The sequence below is a fragment of the Spinacia oleracea genome, chromosome 1 (assembly GCF_020520425.1).
Source record: "Spinacia oleracea cultivar Varoflay chromosome 1, BTI_SOV_V1, whole genome shotgun sequence".
NCBI lineage: Eukaryota > Viridiplantae > Streptophyta > Magnoliopsida > Caryophyllales > Amaranthaceae > Spinacia > Spinacia oleracea.
The window spans coordinates 100059419-100080376 of record NC_079487.1 but is presented as its reverse complement, the minus strand read 5'-3'; the positions used below and the strand labels follow the sequence as shown (position 1 = coordinate 100080376).

General features: G+C 35.7%; 1 protein-coding gene across 1 annotated transcript; it reads left to right on the top strand.

Annotated features, from left to right (window-relative positions):
- The first annotated feature begins 16428 nt into the window (after window positions 1–16428).
- LOC110805473 (uncharacterized) lies at window positions 16429–20602 on the top strand. Its single transcript, XM_022011084.2, has 5 exons — window positions 16429–16568; window positions 16866–16949; window positions 18104–18187; window positions 19286–20008; window positions 20161–20602. The coding sequence occupies exons 4-5, from the start codon at window positions 19414–19416 to the stop codon at window positions 20355–20357; spliced, it is 792 nt and encodes a 263-aa protein (XP_021866776.2). The 5' UTR covers window positions 16429–16568; window positions 16866–16949; window positions 18104–18187; window positions 19286–19413; the 3' UTR covers window positions 20358–20602.
- The last annotated feature ends 356 nt before the right edge of the window (window positions 20603–20958 follow it).

The window sequence follows — 20958 nt, the reverse complement described above, 5'->3', positions numbered from 1 at the left end:
ATCGTGCTTTTTCTCTTGCTTGAGCGTCTTTTCAGCGGTTTTCAGCATACCGTGAAGCTCAGTAAGAGATTTCTCCATGCTGTTCATGAAGGAAATAATGCCCTTGGTCCAAGTATGCCAATGTTAAGTCTAATAAATGCGGTTCAGTATTAATTAACAAGTTAATAATTCAGTGAGATCAAGTGAGCTGAATGCCTAGCTAGAGGCCGCTTCAGTTCAAGTGGAATTAATGATATTAATCCACAGCTTACTCTTGACTGAACCCGTAGGGTCACACAAATAGTACGTAAACAGATCAAGTATTTAATGGCATTAAATACTCTATCTATGGATATTCGGAATCGACGGATCTTGGTTTCAGTGGGAGCTGAGATCGTCACAAGCAAGTGAATACTCCGGAAACGATGATATTGCCGGAAACGGAAATATGGATCGTATCGGAAAAATAAATATTATCCAAGTCGTAGATGTTGCCGGAAACGGAAACATGGTACGTATCGGAAAATATTATCGGAAATGGAAATATTGCCGGAATCAGAAATATTGCCGGAAACGGAAATATTGTCAGAATCGGAAATATTTTCGGAATCGGAAAATAATTCCGGAAACGGAAATATTAAATATTTGTTCGAAACGGAAATTAATTCCGGAATCGGAAATATTAAATATTGTTCATATCGGAAATGAATTCCGGAACCGGGAACTTAATCGGAAGCGTATCGTACGAATAAGCATCGGACGAGGCCTGCCGGACGAAGGCCCAACACGAAGCCAGGCCATCGCCCAGCAAGCAAGGACGCGCGCCAACGCCCAGCCCAAGGCAGCGCCAGGCCCACCGCAAGGCAGGCCCAGCGCGCCAAGGCAAGGCTGCTTAGCGTGGGCTGCGTGGGCCGAGCGCACGCGTGCGGGCGCCCTAGTGGCTCCGTGCGTGTGTGTGTTTGTGTCCATGCACAATTCCTAAATCTATTAGGTTTTGGTGTGTGATTAAATTCCTATTCCTATTAGGATTATTTAATTAATTAGATTCCTTGTAGGATTCTAAGTTTAATTAAATCGTGTCCTACTAGGATTCCAATTCCCTTTCCAAACCTCTATAAATAAAGGCCTAGGGTCATAATTTATGCACAAGGGATTGAAGTACTCTAAGGGTAAGTTTTGAAAGAAAAATAAGCCAAACACTTGCAAACACTTAACCGAATTTCCTAGTAACCTTAAGGGGGATTCTAGTTGGTCTAACTTGAGGCGGATCCGGACGTACTGTGGACTATCTACGGAGGGACGACATTTGGAGTCCTAAAGACTTGTTCTTGTTCGGTTCGGGCGCAGCTAGGGAGGGCACGCTACAAAGTGTATGCTCCTAAATTATGCTAAATGATTATGTGTAAATAATATGTTTCCTGGCATTAAGGTTTTTCCGCATGATTTATGTTTTGTCATATGTATCATAACCTAACAGTGGTATCACGAGCCTCTTATTATTTTCATAATCTAAATTGCATAAACATGGTTAAATATTACAAATTTGCAAGAATTAAAAGGGGTGATTAATTTTCGTAATTGTTAATTAATTGCAAATTGCGTTTATTTAATTATATGTACGCAGTTTTTCAGAAGTTTCTTCGTTACTCATCCAAATCGAGTGATTTTTGTGTCAATTCCGCATGTAAAAGGCATTCTAAAATTTTGACAAAAAAAGTACTTTTCGGCCGAACCCAGAATTCTCAAATTCGAAGCCTAACTATGACTTTTCGGAGGTTTTATTTTTTCGAACGCAAAATTTCGTAAATTTAAGATGTTAAATTAAATATTTGTGATTCTTGTTGATAAATCTTGAATTTTTGATTGACCTACTGTATATGTTTAACAAGTTTGAATGCCTAGCCTTGTTAATTATGCAATCTAATTTGTAATTATGATTAATTTGTTGAAAATTGGAATAATTTAGAATTAATTTGATTTTCATAATTAGTTAATAATTTAATTAGATACCTATGATTAAAAACCACCATGAAAATTGTAAATTTGTGTTAAATTTTAAATTTTTATGACCTAGACTTGAATCCATGTTAATCCGAAATCAATTAATTAATAAATTTTCGATTTTTCGCCCTAAAATTATGAAATTAATATGATTTATTAATTTGTCATTAATTTTGAAAATAAAATTTTTAATTTTTATGCGATTCGTTCATATAACTTGCACGCACAAGGCAATGGACGCTACGTGTTACCCTTAAGGGGTGTTGTATAGTGCGGGCATGCGACGACGAGCAAGGGAGCTCGTCGCCCATGCGGTACGAATGCAATGAGCAAGGCTATGGTGCACGAGCACAAGGCAGCAGCCCTGCCTTGTGTCGTGTGCTGTGAGCGATTGGCGAGTGGGCAAGGGCGAGAGCAAGGCAGCGAGCAGTCGCGTGCAACGCGCACTGCCTCGCGCAAGCGAGCGATGCCTCGCGCGCAGCGAGCGCAAGCTCGCGTGCGACGAGCGCTACGCCCAGCGACGAACGCTCGCGCGCAGCGAGCGCAAGCTCGCGTGCGTCGAGCGCTGGCGCGCGCAGCGAGCATGCTAGCGTGCTTCGATGATGCCTTGCGATGGTATGCAGCGATGGATGCGACGCAACACATAGGCTGCGCGCACATGGCCATCGATGGCTGCGTGCGTGTGGCCTATGGCTGTGCGTTGCGTGGTGATGTTGCGTGCCTTGAGTTACGATTAGATCGTTTTAAAATTTTAATTTGAAATTTTCAGTTTACGTAATTTTAATTAATTTTAAAGTTAATAATTTAAATTATTTTCTTGGATTTTAATTTTGAATATTATAATTATAATAAATTTCATTTATTCTAATTATTTTACTAAAATTAAAATCATGAATTAATTTAAATATGACTGAAAATAAATTAAATATGTGGATTCAATTATAAATTTATATGAGCTTTAAATTTTAATTAAATTTGTATGTTTCCGGTTAGACTAGAAATACATTTTTATGTTTAAAATTAGTAAAGCATATGAATTTATTGGTTTAAGTGGGAGCCCTTTTAGTCATAAAACTCTTGATTAGGTCTACAAATCCTTAAGGTTAAAACAACTTGATTAGAATTAATAAGGACTGAATAATTTGTAGATTATTGGTGCCCTTGATTAATTGCTGCAAATATTTATATGATGCATAATGTGTTTTACTAACCAGCTATGTGGGCCATTCATGATAATGAATGGGTGAATGGTATATATTGTATATGTACTGTTTTGCAGGTTATGAAGTGACTAGTATGGCCCAAATAGGATAGAAAATATGGTATGCGTACCATTAATTTGAATGTAATTGGTCTAAAGTACCAAAATTGTTTTTCAACTCAAATATGGTCTGCGTACCATCAAATAGTTGTAATTAGTTTAATTATAGCTTATCCTATTTGAAGAAAATGGTGCCTCCCACGGAGATTTTCGAGACGGACTTTGAAGTTGAAGCTTCAAGATGAAGTCGGCCATACTAGATCACATTTATCTTATGCATGCTTTAAGTTATTTATTGCTTTAAATATGTCTTAATTATGCATGAGATTGTGGCTTGATTATGTTGCATGATTAAGGATTTTAGTTCACTTAAAATCTAACCAACATAGTAAAAGCCTTAAGTTCCAAACTTAAAAATTGAGTTAAAATGTGCCATGCCAAAATATACACTTGCTTGGATATCCTTTACATCAATCTAGTAATAGTTTTCGCTCAGCGAGGTGTTACTTATTGGTCCTAAAGGGGCAAGGTACACAAATAATTGTGAGTACATGTTAGTTTTGGTGAAACTCAACGATATAAGTAAGGAGTCCTTTTATGTCGTGGCAAAATCGATAGGTTTACCTAATAAGTTCTTAGACGTACCTATCAACCAAGAGTAGTTTCTAGACTATTAGCAAAAGGCTTTTGCTTACCTAAAAGTTTTAGAATTGAGTCGACAAACTGTGCTTAATTCTTCAATGGTTTTAGGATCTTGGAATCATTTTATTCACACCTGCCGGAACACATAATTCGAATAAAATGCTAATGACTTGTTTAAATTGCATGATTGCTTTCATTTTCAAGTTATTATTCATGATAAATGTTTAGACTTTGCATGCTTCAATGAATGTTTTAATTATTGTTTATAATTAAATATCTTGCACTGCAATAAATCCTTTTAGAAAGGTAACAGTATATTTCCTCGATTGGTAGTGAATCCAAGAACGATTCATGGAAATGAGAGAAAATGAGCAATTTAAAATGTACGTTTCTTATAGCGACTTTTATGGTTGTTTTCGAATATCAAAATCGAATGGCAAACCAATTGGTGCTTGTGAATTATATTCAAAATACAATGTAGTTTTGAGATCATAAAGCATTGAGTTTAAACGCTCAGCCTTACCAATGGTTAACAACCTAATATCTTTGTCCATTTATTTCTCGAATGAGTCTAGTCCCTAGACATTCGAATAGATTGATGCTTAGAGAACTTTAGAAGCTTCTGGTAAGATCATCTAGTTGAAACAGAATATTCAACATAAATAAAATGGTAAGAACTCTGTTGGAATGACATCAGACATGTCTAACAAAGTATAAAAGTCAACACTATAGAATTCAATTCTTAAGACTATAAGAAAGGGTACAAGAAATAGGAAAACAAGGAACAAATGAAAGGAATTTACGATTCCGTTTCTACCTTAAAGTTTATGTTTAAAGAAAAGTGACCTAGCAATCAAACTTCCTTGGTATCATATACCGCTTGAGGTTCTTACTTCGGTAATAACTCAAACAATAGAAGCTAGGCTACACTAATGACCTACAAGTGGGAAATGAAGCATGGCAATGCTACATTAGTTGTAGGGTCATCTGGTTTGTTTTAAGTCCTTTCGAAGGCTGGAACTTAATGGCTATTTTGTTCCATAATCAGCATACCTAAATTTCTGTTTTCAATCACAGAAAGACTCACATTCAGAAGAGCAAAAACAATGTTGTTTGTTTATTTGAATAAAATGGTCATTTACGGGTTGAGTCGATATGCTTGATTAAAACAAACAACTCTTTAAAAATAAAAACTTTACTAGGTTCAAATCAACCCCTTGATTTGAGTTCCACTAATCTTTGGCATTGTTGTTTAGACCATATCAACAAGTTAAACATTCAAAAGCTCTATTTTAATGGAATTTTGAAAGTTGAATTGATTGATTTCTAGATCAAATCAAAACAAGCAAGTCTTACTTGTTGAAAGTAACAAAAGATATGAACTATTGTTAGAACGCCTAGACGATAGAGTTCAAAACTAAAGAAAGGTTTTATGACTTTATTATTTCACATAGATTTGAGTGAATATAGGTTTATTTACTCAATGTGATATAAGTTTGAATCTGTTTGGCTAGTTCAAAGATTCAGAAGTATAAATCCCACTTAACAAGAAATCATAAAGATCTAGGTTAGATCAGGTTGATGATTACTTAAGTCAAGAATGATCATCAATGATTGTGTGTAGTAAAATTCACAATCTAGCTCCATGAGATATGACATATCTAAGTTGGAATGATCGAAGTCGATTAGTACTTGATTCGATCAATGATGGATCATAAAGAATTTTCCTATAATTTCTAAACAAAATGCTCAACTACCACCAAACTAAACCAAATTCGTCAAGGCTATTGAAAAGTAATTTCAGAATATCTTTTCATAATATATCTAAAGAGTTCCTAAACTCAGTGGGAGCTTAGTGTTTGTTATTCAACAAACTAAGGCCCAAGTATAGATATATGTTTCATTGTGATTTATTCAAATGAGACACACGGGTATTGTTTCTACCACGAATTTTTGAGAACATAATGTTTGTTTGCTCGAAATAATGTCCTTTTGGAGATTCGTTTCCAAAATGACAAGTGGGAGAAAATAGACCTCGAAAGTCTTCGAGGTGAACAACAAACATAAACGGACATTCCGGAGGCTTTTCGAAGTTCTTTAGAAAATCCGAACACGTATTCTTTAAGGACTTTAGAAGTGGCTTTTAAAGAATAGACATCTCTTAGAAGACTTTACAAGTGCTTCAAGGAGAACAGAATATTCAAAGGACTTTCAAGTGGCAGTTGATATTCTATTGTTTGATTGATGTTCTATACCCAAGTAGGCATAGAGTTCAAGTCAATGAAACTATGAGATTCTTCTATTAGATAGTGAAGAATCATGGAGTTCAGGTCACTGAAGCTATGCGATTCTTCTATTAGATAGTGAAGAAACCTACAACTTGCAGTCAAACTATTATCATGTAGATTAATGAGTTTGTGACTTGTAAGAAAGCTATGACGAAACCTAGATTCCCTAAAATGGTTAGAGGCCATATATAGACTCAAATGTTTTAAATGGTTAGAGGCCATAAAACATACTCAATGTTTTGATGACAAAATTGAAATTTGTTGATTTGCAAGAATAGTTTCACACCTATTGGTTGCAAGTTTGTTTTAAGGAATAAAAACCATCAAACATGAAATTGTGTTCACACACAAAGCTAGATTAGTTGCTAAAGGTTACAAGCAAATTCACGGCGTTGATTGTGTTGAAACCTCATGCATAATCGTAATGCTCAAGTCTATAAATCAAGCAATGATTGCATATTGGTACATATGGCAATTGGATGACAAAAACGAATTCCTCAATCAAATGTTGGAAGAAACTATGTACATGGTATGTCATAGGATTTGTGGATCCAAATAAATACTTGAAAAGGAAAGCTAGCTTATGAAATCTAAGTCCAGATTTAAGCAAGCAATTGGGAATTAGAACTGTATTTTAGTGAAGCTAATAAGTATTTTAGTTTCATAAAATGTACATAAATCTTATAGATGTATAAGAAGTTTAGTGGGAGTACATAAAACTTAATTGGTCCTATGTGTATCACACACATATCTCTCTATTGTGAAATAACATTCAAATGCTAATGACTTAGATTTGAAATTATTCATCAATGATGGACCATGGCGAAACTTAGTACATACTGGGTATTAAGATCTATTTACAAAGATCTTATAATATTGTTTTGGATTAAGTAATGGAATTTACTAAATCAAACACGAAATACTCCATTGGAGATATTCGACCCATGTGAATAAATCTAAGTAATGAATGTTTGAACTATGTATAAGCATTTACTAAGTTAAACATCAAAGGATCTAAGTGAGATTCTTAACCTATATTATATGTCAAAGAATTTAGCTGTATTTAGTATCTACTGAAACTAGACAAGCTAAAGTTACATGAATAGAATTCAATTGGGAATTATTCTGCAAAAGAATTTATCATGTATGATATAATATGAGGATCGCCAAAAACGTATCGTATGACTTTAGGCATGACGAACATATACCAATCTCTATTGATCTAAGTGAAGATCAACTAGATTGAGATCAAGAATACTTATGGTACTTGAAAAGGTACATAGGAATAGTTCTTGATTCAAGGAAATAAAGATATGCTAAATAATTGATGCTACACGCATAAACACTGGCAAAGGATCAAGCAAGACCCTTTGGAGTTAACCATTGATAAGGACGAGCTATAGAGCATCGTGTTTTGAAATGGCAACATGGATTGGAGACCATGAGTTGTTGCGTGGGAAATTAAATATTAATTTCTATGTTCTAAAATACAGTTGGAAAGTCTTCCACATATCCATGAACTGCTTGGATAAGTAAATCCAAACCAAAGCATCACTAGCAACCTATACAGTTGAAGTAGAAGTACTTATTGCCTAAGAAGCAATAAAATTGAGTTGTTTACATTAAAAAGTTCTTCACTGAACTTGGATGGATCACATGTCTGCTGACTTGATGGTTCTTCATTGCAAAATGCGTAGAACCACTATTTAAGTAAGAAAGACTAGATCACATAATAAACAAACTCAAAAGATCTTATCATCCTATCTCGAAAAACATTCGATGAAAGGGATATTAAGATTAGCAAAGCATGATAACTAAACCTATGCAACAAGTGAGAAGCAACACTCACATTGTAGCACTGGAAATCAAGCATAGCTTTGAATTCCATGAAATGTTTTAAAGATGGGTTAGAGGCCCATGGTTGTAAAACGTTGGGGTTGAACATTTATCATATATGAAATGTATTTTTCATATTCCATTTAATCTTGGTTTAGTATTAAATGATGAGTCCCTTCAATTTGACGATATATTCAAGATAGACTGCCAGGACCAGTCCTGTGACTAAGAAATGTCTATCAAGTGAACTTGAATGTCAAAAGTTGAAAATGGTCCCTGGTCGGAGTTTTCTATAAAATTGGACGCATAGAAAACGTTAGACGACTAGAATGCAAGATGACTAGTAGTTATGTTTCTTGAACTATGTGGACATGGCAATGTCATAATCATTTGCATAGATACTTACTTTGGGAAGACTAGTATCGGACAGACCTATGAAACTTTACTGTAAGAGATGAAAATCTGTCATAAGTAAATTTCATTAAAATTATTAGACACTAAATCCTCAATACCTGAGTGATTTGAGATTACTTGTTTGAGAACTGGTTGCTTTGACGTTGACCAACCGTCGCACCGTAAAAGGAGGCTATAAAGGCAACGCTCAGGTAATCACCTATCAAACGAAGTCTAATCTCAAGATCGCAAGATTGGGATTTTCCTCCCATAAATCGGGATGAGATGCTTAAAATTTGTACAAGGCCACTCGGAGAGCTAGAAACTGTGAAATGCATGGTCGTGCTCAGATGAATCATAGGCTATGATTATCTACTTATTTGATCAGTTGAACTCTAAAACCGAGAAACACCTCTGGACATAATAAGGATGACAGATCTTACCTTATGTTCAAGAGCAAGCATCGAGCGACAAAGGAATTAGGAAATGCACACTTGTCCCTAAGGACAAGTGGGAGACTGAAGGAAATAATGCCCTTGGTCCAAGTATGCATTCAATGTTAAGTCTAATAAATGCGGTTCAGTATTAATTAACAAGTTAATAATTCAGTGAGATCAAGTGAGCTGAATGCCTAGCTAGAGGCCGCTTCAGTTCAAGTGGAATTAATGATATTAATCCACAGCTTACTCTTGACTGAACCCGTAGGGTCACAAAAATAGTACGTAAACGGATCAAGTATTTAATGGCATTAAATACTCTATCTATGGATATTCGGAATCGACGGATCTTGGTTTCAGTGGGAGCTGAGATCGTCACAAGCAAGTGAATACTCCGGAAACGATGATATTGCCGGAAACGGAAATATGGATCGTATCGGAAAAATAAATATTATCCAAGTCGTAGATGTTGCCGGAAACGGAAACATGGTACGTATCGGAAAATATTAACGGAAATGGAAATATTGCCGGAATCGGAAATATTGCCGGAAACGGAAATATTGTCAGAATCGGAAATATTATCGGAATCGGAAAATAATTCCGGAAACGGAAATATTAAATATTTGTTCGAAACGGAAATTAATTCCGGAATCGGAAATATTAAATATTGTTCATATCGGAAATGAATTCCGGAACCGGGAACTTAATCGGAAGCGTATCGTACAAATAAGCATCGAACGAGGCCTGCCGGACGAAGGCCCAACACGAAGCCAGGCCATCGCCCAGCAAGCAAGGACGCGCGCCAACGCCCAGCCCAAGGCAGCGCCAGGCCCACCGCAAGGCAGGCCCAGCGCGCCAAGGCAAGGCTGCCCAGCGTGGGCTGCGTGGGCCGAGCGCACGCGTGCGGGCGCCCTAGTGGCTCCGTGCGTGTGTGTGTTTGTGTCCATGCACAATTCCTAAATCTATTAGGTTTTGGTGTGTGATTAAATTCCTATTCCTATTAGGATTATTTAATTAATTAGAGTCCTTGTAGGATTCTAAGTTTAATTAAATCGTGTCCTACTAGGATTCCAATTCCCTTTCCAAACCTCTATAAATAAAGGCCTAGGGTCATAATTTATGCACAAGGGATTGAAGTATTCTAAGGGTAAGTTTTGAAAGAAAAATAAGCCAAACACTTGCAAACACTTAACCGAATTTCCTAGTAACCTTAAGGGGGATTCTAGTTGGTCTAACTTGAGGCGGATCCGGACGTACTGTGGACTATCTACGGAGGGACGACATTTGGAGTCCTAAAGACTGGTTCTTGTTCGGTTCGGGCGCAGCTAGGGAGAGCACGCTACAAAGTGTATGCTCCTAAATTATGCTAAATGATTATGTGTAAATAATATGTTTCCTGGCATTAAGGTTTTTCCGCATGATTTATGTTTTGTCATATGTATTATAACCTAACAGTTCATGTTATAATTCAACTTGAACTGATCATAGCCATTATGAAGCGAATGGAGAATGATGTCAATAGCCATTTCATTTGAGACGTCAGAATCTAGAGCTCTCATGTTCTCAAAGAGTCCAATAATTTTAAGAACATGTGGGCTCACTGGTTCTCCTTTCTTGAGCTTAGTCTCAAGGATCAACCTCTGAGTCTCGAATATTTCGATTCTGGCTTGGTCCTGAAACATGTTCTTCAACTCCAAGATGATTTGGTAAGCATCCGAGTTAATGAACGTTTTCTGAAGTTTAGGACTCATGGATGCAAGCATCACACATTTGACATCCCTGTTGGCCTGAATCCAACGATTAAGGGCAGCTTGAGTTACCTCCGGCCCAGCCTCTTCCGGTAACTCTTCCTCAAGGACATATTCTTTTTCCTCATGCATAAGAACTATTTGTAAGTTCCTTTGCCAGTCGAGGAAATTGTTGCCATTCAACTTCTCTTTGTCGAGAATTGAACGCAGGTTGAAAGTGTTATTGTTTGCGGCCATTTTGATTACTACAATCGAAAAGAATTTGCAATAAATAACCATTCATACAATTCAATAACTTTGAAATAAAAGCAAAATATGCAATCATTAAAGCTATTAAAACATTTCATTCATGCAAAAGAAAAAAACATGGTCCAAAATGAATGAAACCATTCCAAGACCCTAAAAGTCCTAAATCCTTAAGCAGCTTTAGCATGTCTTAAGTAGTTTAAGACTTTAGGTAAGCAAAACCTATTGCTAGTAATCTCCAAATTACTCTTGGTTAATAAATTAATGCCATATTTTATCCCATTGCCACAACTTAATGCCATTGTTGTTTGAGTTGCAACCACAATCAACGTGCTCCTTTAGGACGCCTTAACACCTAAGTCAACTAAAATAGCACCTCGCTTTAGCGTAAACCTACTATCTTAGATCCCTAGATTTTTGTAAGTGCATGTTGATTTGGAAGGCAATTTTTAAACTCAATATTACTTGGACCTAGTTGTTTCTATGTTGGTTCGATTATTAAGTGAACTTAAAACTAATCGATTCATAGGAAACAACCTGTTCATGCAAAGCATACATACATTCATACATTCACGCATAATATATATATATATATATATATATATATATATATATATATATATATATATATATATATATATATATATATATATATATATATATATATATATATATATATATATATATATATATATATATATATATATATATATATATATATATATATTGAAGTGCATAAATAAATGGTGATCTAGTATGGCCCAAAACATCTTGTCTTGAAGCATCCAATCTTCATCACCTCCTTGTTAGCTTGGCATCGTCTTGAATCTTCGTTCAAATGCTAACTTAAAGTTCTAAACTTAGAAATACTTGAAAATAATAAATTACATCAAAATTTCCATGGTACGCAGACCATATTTAAAACTTTACATTCAAAGATAGAACGGTGCGCAGACCGTATTTAACTATCCTAAATTGGCCATACTAGTCACTTGGAGTACCTGCATTGCATAAAATATATATTCTATGCATTCACCCATTCGTATGCTAAAACGAATGGCCCATATTAATATGCAAGTATTTACGTGAATTAATTAAAATTCACGTTCACATAAACGCGTCCTAAAAGATTAATCAATTTCCAAATTATTAATCCTTAAACTTTATTCTACTTAAAATTGAATTTAATTAAAATAATGCGACCTACGAAAATAATTAAAAATAATTGTTTCATTTTAATTTCATTTAGTGGCTCCCACTCAAACCAATAATCATTCCGGATAATTAATTATGAAATATTAAATTAAGACTCGCAGCCCGGCCCTAGCAAATAAAATATTAAATTAAATATCCCGTTAGCCCAAATTAATGCAAATATACGAAGCCCAACGAATTAAACGATTTTTAACAAAAAGGTCCAATTACTTAGTCGGGCTAGGCTTGTGCCCAGCCCCATGCCTTGCGTGAGGCCCAAGAGCGCACGAGCAAGGCTCGCACACCCAGGCCCCATCGCGCGCGCGCACCGCGTCCCCGCAGCTATGTTGCCCCTGCGTGCGTGTTGTGCGTCGTGTGTGCGCTGGACGTCGCACGGCTCGCGCCTTGCTTCGTCGCAGCCCCGCAAGCATACCCGCCTGCCCCTTCCTCGCCCAGCGCGCACGAGGCACGCAGCGTAGCTGCTACTGCCCGTGTCGCATGCGGCTCGGTCCTAAGCACAATAGCCTCGTATGGCTCGACGAGCCATACGTCCACCATGCTCATGTTCGTGCTTTTGGTTCGTAATACGGACCAACTTAATTAAAATTAAATTTAATTCACGAACTTGCATTAATTTTATTTTTCAAAAAGTTACGATTTTTATTTTCGAAAAACAACGATTTTTAACGATTTAATAAACTTTAACGACAATCCAATTTCGTAAAATTAATATATCAAGGGCTAACAATATCCAAACTTTTATGAAAGAATGAATCAACATTAAAGTTTGAACTTTTAATTAATAAAATCCGAAGCTTTAAATCGTTCATAAACAATTAAATTTCAGATTTTTAATAATTTGGTTTAAGTGCGATTAAAATTAACGAAACCATTCAAAATTTTAATCCAATAATTTTTAAAATTAGCCACTAACCCATGAAATTATATCCCCTTTCCCAATTAACCGAATTATTAAACCAAAATTAATTAAAATTCAATTAGTGTTTCAAATTTTACGAATTGGGGAAAGGCAAAATTAGGGTTTATACTTATCGGAAAAATCTGAAATTTTTACCATAGATCAAGCATGTACCCAGAAACACTGTGTCAAAATTTCAAGCAATTACGAGTAGTTTAGGTCGACCTTTTAATTGAATTACTGTCCGACACTTTTAATTTTTAATAAAAAATTAACAAAAACGCCCAAAAAACTATACTTCGAGGCCTGTTTTCGCAATTCTATTCTCATGACTTGATCTTAGAAAATCGATTTCCATCAGATTAGGGTTTTAAAAATCGAAAAAGCGAATATTTTTTATTTCGGAAAGCCTAATTTCGCAAATAATCCAATAATTCGAAAAAAAAAATCCGAAAAATCAACAAAAATTCCAAATATTTCGACAGATGCAAAAACAATAATAATCATGCTAATTCATGCTTTGAATACATAAGGCTCATGATACCACTGTAGGGGAATACAGTTAAACATAATAACATGTGCGGAACAATCCCCAAAGCCAGGAAACATGTATAAAGCACAGATTAAGCAAACTTACATTCGAAGCGTGTTTTCCACAATAATCTGTCAACGAACACGAACAAAGAACTCCACTTGTCGTTCCTCTACTTGGTTCACCGACACGATCAGATCCGTCTTTATTATCGTAGCTTAGACAATTGATCAAGATACTTTGCCTTTTGGGATGAACACACTATGGAGGCACAGAGAGAATTAGGGTTCTCTGTTTTCTCCTAGGGTTGTGTGTATTGTGTTATGATTGTGCTAAGTTGGAAAATAAGGTTATTTACATAACCTTACTAACCGACCAAGCCAAGAGGCAAGGCCGGCTAGCAAGCTTGCACGCCAAGTCACACGGACACGCACAGCGAAGGGCCGTGGGCCGCGCTGCTGCTTGTGTCGTGGTCTCGGCCCGCTCGCACGCGCACATCCCTCGCCTCTTGGGCCTCGCTGCTGCCGCGCTTTGCTTGCTCGCCTATGCGCGCGCCCATGGGCCTCGAGTGCTTCGTGCACTCGGCTCGTGGGCCGCTCCTCGTATTCGTGATTAAATATATTTCCGATATATTTATTTCTCGTTTCGTATACGACGAATCACCGTCGTACGATACGATTTATTCGTCTCGCCTAGCTTACGAATATTCGCGATACGATATACGATTCCGATGCAAGGTCGTATCGTATAATACGTTTCCAACTTAAATCCCGAAAAGCTATTAAATGAATTTCCGATTCATTTAATCCGGTGATCTATTACGTGTCATTGGTGTGACCTTGTAGGTTCAGTCAAGAGTAAGTTGTGAGTTCAATATCCATTAGAACTCATTGATCGGAAGCATTGCTCCAGCTAGCTGTTCTGATCACTTGATCTCACTGAATTAATTGTTCGCAATTAATCTGAACCTTGGTATTAGACTTAATGCACCTTGGGTGAAGGACATATTTCCTTCAGAGGATTATTTTTAGTTTTCTTTTTAAATATTTGACAATAGGTAGATTAAATTAGTTTAGATGATTCTTAATATTAAAAAAAAGTCTAGCTAATTGTGTTAAAAGGATCAATAGAATCAATTAAATTTTTGGAAAAATTTATTCTAAAAATACAACCTTTAAGCGATCTGCTTAAAAAAGGCTGACTGTTCGTTTAACTAAGAATAACACAACCTTATTGACCTGTCTTCTTTTAAAGGGCTCCCTTCATAATTGACTTGTTACGATAGGTAATATGAAAACTAACCTCACAAATTAAACATTTTTTCTTTATATAATTAACAAGAAGATTAAAAATGTTGTAGCATATTACCTATTTTAGTAAGTTATTACAGAGGGAAGCCTTTTAAAAGAAAATAGGTCCAAAAGGTTGTGTTATTCTTAGATAAACATAAAGTCGGCCATTTTTAAGCAGATCGCTTAAATGTTGTATTTTTAGAATCAATTTTTCCTAAATTTTTAATTAGTTTAATTATTATGGTTAATCTCATTCGTTATTTTATTCACTTGGAAATTCAGTTATTTAGTTCTAAAATAAATCGAATATCTCTTTTTTCATTCATAGAAATAAATAGATTTCGGTCTTGGACGATTGCCTGAGTGGTTGAGTCATTACTTGGATAATTGTTACTATGTCTTTCTGCAAAAAATAAAAACAATCATAATTAACTCCTATTTTTATTAAAATGATTCTTCTTTATTTTATCATCACTTTATTATATTTTGTTTTTCCTTTGCAAAAGATCGAAAACACGTAATATTGAATAGTCAAATGGATAAGTCTTAATGTTCTAATCATCAAGTCATTGGTTCGAAACTTGTCCATTTTTTAATAATACGTGGATGACAGATAATGACGCTTGTCGAATTGAGAGAGGAGGATGCCACGTGGCATTGTATAATTCTTACAAAAGCGTTATAATTAACATCTCCCTAAAAAAAATTGGTCTTATGGTATTGAAAATTCTACTGGATGGAAGCTTTTTTTCCCTTCTTAAGTTACCTCATGGTAGTAATTAATTAAAATGCCCTTATTATCTGAGTTATGACTATTAGTTCGACTTATTTTGACTGATTTCTGACAAAATAAGTTCAGATAATATACTTCGTAGTTCAAAAAAAATAAGTTTTTTTGGGCAAATTTCCCAAAAAGGACATTTTATAGCTCAAAATTTGGGAGAAAGGACCTTATAGTTTTTTTTTTTTTTTTTGTAAAATCACACCTTAGTGTAATTTTTTTTGCGAATGACAAACAAAGGGAAGTTTCAGGCATTGACTGAGCTTTTCCGGCCATTGGCTTGCACATGAGCAGCACGTGTGGCTTCATTTTACATGTTAACTTGTGAAAACGAGCATGTTTAGTGGAAACGAAACAACTTCTATTAAACAAGACATAATATATCAAAATTGAACACTACCGAAATAAACATCACTTTAACAATGCGTTTCGTTGAAAATGTAGCAAAATAATGCCACACGTGTTGCTCACGTGCAAGTGAATGGCCGGAAAAGCTCAATCAATGCCAGAAACTTCCCTTAGGTTGTCTTTCGCAAAAAAGATATACATTAAGCTGTGATTTCACAAATAAATTATATAAGTTCTTTTCTCGTAAAATTTGGATTATAATTTTTTATTTTTCCAAATTTGCCTTTTTTTAGACATTTTCATTTTTCACACATAGATAAGTTTATTTGACGCAAAGCAAGTTTTTTTCTCCATGTAAAACAAGTTCAAATAAGTCCAGTTAAGTTTAAATAAGTTTAGATAAATATAGTTAACTTCAGATAATATAAATTTAAATTATATTTCATATGTTTAGATAATATGAGTTCAGACAAAATAAGTCGAATAGAATGGAACTGACTAATGTTTCAATAAATGATTTACTAACCTACCCTCATACTTAATCTAAACCCATCTCCTCTACCATGCTAGAACCATAGTCACCGTACAATCCATCTCCATCTTTAATTCTTCAGTCTTCTTCATCTTCTTCAGTTTCTCTTCGAACTCTCGGCTCTAATTCATTTTTCAAGGTTTGTACTACTTCATTTTGACTCCAATAATCCAATTCTATCTCCTTCAAAACGAGAAATTAATGTTATTTTTTTGGGTTGTGGGGTAAATTTGATTTGGTTTATCTAAATTGGGTACACCATTAGTAGGGAATATTGACCTCTGCTACACACTTAATCGGAAAATTTGAAAGGAAATCTTAAGTACTATTTGTTTATGTTAATTTCGCAAGTTTTTTTTGTTGCATTCCCATTCATTAAAGAATATGGCGTTTTTGGAATTGGGTACTGCAATTGATACCATTTTTATGGGTGCAGATTTGGACAAAGCTGCGCGACTGATTTCGGGTTGGAGAGACAGGTTGCGCACGGGTGGGGCAAAGCTGTGCAAAGGTTGTGCAGGTTAGTCGTTGGCAGTCGCCGATGGTTCTCATAGCTTGCGGTAGTCGTCTGAAAAAGTCCTGACTACTGGACTTACTATTAGAGTTGATGTTGATGCATAACCAAAGTTAGTTGTTAATTATGGGTAGATTAGTAATTTAAGTACTTCCGTTTTTTAAATATCGCACCATTTAGTTTTTTACACTATTTGCACTATGATTTTGGTAGTTTTTTGTGATTCATACTTATTAAAGAATGGAGAAGTAAAAGTCAACCATGGTGCGATATGGAAGGAAAGGAGAGAAAGTTGAAAATTAATTGTTAAATGGTCGGGTTTGTTGTATAAAACACTAATAAGGGAACCTTATGACCTTAATGATATATGCAATACCATGGTGCGATATTGAAGGAATGGAGAGAAAGTTGAAAATCAATTGTTAAATGGTCGGGTTTGTTGTATAAAACACTAATAAGGGCACCTTATGACCTTAATGATATATTCAATACTATGAGGTCACTACAGAAAATCCCAGAATAGAGTTGTACCTAGTGAAATTTTCAATACCACAAGGTCACCATGTAGAATTTATTGACATCAATCTCTTATGATTTGTTTTGGCAAGTAATAAACTATCTAATTTTGACTCCAACACTCCAACTCGTGTTCTCGTTATTTGACATAAATTTCGTTAATTTCCTAACATTATGTTATGGGAAGTGATCTTGGAAAACCAACTATAAGAGCACATTTTTTTTTCGCTCTACTCATTACTCACGTAGAGGTGTGCCAAAATCATTTTCGTATGTTTCTAGCGGTACCTTTTACATTTTTGGTCACAGAAAGGGAATTAATAGACTGTTTCTTGGTCTTGTGAGTCCATGGTTAATTTCTCCTCTTGGAAAAAGAATTACAAAAATCTTGAGCTACAATTGTGAAACCTCCTTACATGATGGGAGCCAGAGAAATGTGCGGCTGCGCTTCTTTGTATGAAAGCGCTCCATTTTCATGGAACAGCCATGCTATTTAGCTATTTTGTTATGGTCTATGTTAATCAACTCTGATAAGATACAACAAATTAGGCTAGTATGTCAACACGAGCACCATTATTGCATTTGTACTCCTGCACCTTTTGTTCTTAGAAGCAATAACTGATATTGACTTGATCTCTCTACAGGTGCTTTACTGGTTGCTAAGTCTGGAGCTCAACTTGCTGCTTCCAGTGAGGGTGTTTCTCTGATTGTCCCTGACACATCTCCAAGTAGGTCACGCTTTTGCTAGCATTTATTTGAGCTCAGTTATTTCGTCACAATTTTTTTTCCCAGTAACTCAATCCCTTGCTGCAGGGCACCTGCATCAATATTGCATTACTATCATTTACTGTTGCTCAATCTTTTATTGATTTAATTTTTCTATCCCCCTAATTGGGAAGTCAGTAATCAGAACAAAAAAGATACTAAATTATGTTCTATTGTGGTGAACCAGCTCTGCTCGAGCTTTGTTTTTCGTTGGCCTGGTTGGTTTGTGATGTTGTATTTTTGGGAATTGTACTTTAATGCTTTAGTTATTAGTAAAAAGCTTTATTCTACACAAAAAAAAAAAATTTTGCACCTGGATCTGACTGTGTCACAAGCTGATCCCGGCCTGAAAATAACTACGGATCAGTATATGTTGTGAAATTATATTTTTGTTTCTGGTCGTCCAAAACCCAAAGATACCCAGACCGGGTTTTGGTCTTTTTTTCCCCAATTAATTGTTTATGTAGAGAAATCATACCTCATTCTTCTGCTTTTCAGCTTTTGGGTACCTTGGAAATGGTCATTATGAGCAGTTACTTGTGTAAGAAGAAGAGGGAAATCAGTTTCCGTATGTTAGTAGCGGTATCTTTTACATTTTTGGTCACAGAAAAAGAATTAGTAGACTGTTTCTTGATCTTGCGAGTCCATGGTTAATTTCTCCTCCTGGAAGAAGAATTATTCTTGATTCTGGTTGTTTTTCGGCAAACCATGTCTGATTAGCCTCTTAACTTATACTACTATTCAAACTTCAAAGAACTACGTATTCCGAGTGTCAACAAGGAACTGTTGGATATAATTTCCTCTAATTCTTTCACCGGTGTCCTTGCCCACTCTAATCTTACTATCTTAGAACCTAAACGAGAAAATTGACAGAATATTACACCTTTCATATGAATCATGCTCTCAGTTGATATCATGCTCTGATTATCTCTTATCATCTTGCGGATTACTTAAATGTACAATCTTAAACCAGAATTTTCATTGAGGGATATTGAAAAAACACAGGAATTGGGATACTTGTCAATACAAGAATGTTAACAAGAATATTTCTGTGGTTGTAGGGGTGATAAATCGAGAAGATGGAAATACAGTGGATATGCTGGGATGAAGCTGATAGATGTTTGTCTTTTATCATTAATTAACCTGTCCATATCCCATTTGAAAAAAGATTTGTAGTAACGTTGTCATCATGAATTCTCTGTCATCTTTCTTGTGCTCATCAGCTCACCAACAACCTCCACTTTCTAATAGATTAAGACTCCGTTCTAATTGCCTCCACCAGTATTCTCATAGCCAATGCAGTTACCCTCGTCACTCTGTTGGACTTTCATCCATTCGCCACTCATTAGTTCGTGCTACAACTCCATCAGAAGAAGGGGTTGTTGCTGTTATGAATTTTGATGATTTAGTTGAGAAAGATTGGTCGTTCCTTGAATACAGTAGCACAAGTTCCAGGGAAGAACATGACAACAAGACTGACCGAATTATCTCTGCTGGAAATGTGGTGAAGACCTCAAAGGTCCTGGTTTCTATAGGTTCAGAAGAATTTGTTGATCGGTTGGTTGAGTCTTCTCCATGCCAAATTCTGCTCATTGTTCATGAGTCCCTCCTATCACTTGCATGCATCAAAGAGAAGCATGACAAAGTTAAGTGTTGGCAAGGAGAATTCATTTTTGTACCTGAAAAGTGGGACCCCTTGGATGTTGTTTTCCTTTATTTCTTGCCTGGTTTACCCTTTCAACTTGATGAGATCTTCAAAACACTTGCCGGTCGCTGTTCACCAGGTAAATTTCAGTCATCTAATCTCTTATGCTGATTCGTTTTTTTAAAATTTTAATGCAAAATTCTCAGTGAAACTTGGCACAAGCTAAACAGACCTATTTTTAATCACAGAACAAGTCCTAAAATGCTCCTTATGATGTCATTGCATTTGCAGGTGCAAGAGTGGTGATCAGTCATCTCCAAGGAAAGCAGGCATTAGAGCAGCAACGACAACAATACCCTAATGTCATTGTCTCTAACTTACCCGAGAAGATGACTTTGGAGAACGTTGCATCTAATTATTCATTTGTGTTGAAGGAATATGTTGATGATTCAAGCTTTTATCTGGCAGTTTTGGAGTTCAAGACTTGAATGGCTTTCATTTTTGTGAGTTATCAATGGTCTAATATATTTCAAGGAAGTTTTGGAGTTCAAGGCAAAAAGCCTACAGATGCTAACTATGGAGGCTGTGTTGATTGATTTTAATTCCTTCAACCTACACCATTTTGTGATATTTTTTTGAAAGTTGTCTTTAGGCATAAATACTGTATATCTGCTACAGTTTTGTGAATTCTGAAACAGTTTTGTTATTCATATATAATATGCATTTTACATCAGTCAAGTACAGCAAGGTTTTGGTATTCCTTTCCTGAAAGGGTTATTCTCATTACATCCTCTGCTGTTGTGACTGACTTGATTTCCGCAGATCTCCTGACAGCGATATCATCCAGGAAGAAGGCAAACAATCTTCTTGAGAAACCATTAATTGTCAGCAATCTGTTATAGAAAGCAGCCCTGGTTGTGGGTGGACTATCATTGCAGCCTTCAATGTTCCAGAACACAACCTCAGGTACCTGATCATACCCAAACTTCTGGTAATTTTCCCAAACAGCTCTGTAATTCCATCCCCAACTGTTGTTAACTGCCTTCCTGAATTCCTTATTAGTGAAAACAAAAACTCTTTCAACCATAT

Coding starts and splice junctions, on each gene's coding strand:
- LOC110805473 (XM_022011084.2), top strand. CDS start 19,414: ATGAATTCTCTGTCATCTTTCTTGTGCTCATCAGCTCACCAACAACCT. Junction 20,009..20,160: donor TGCCGGTCGCTGTTCACCAG/GTAAATTTCAGT, acceptor TTGCATTTGCAG/GTGCAAGAGTGGTGATCAGT.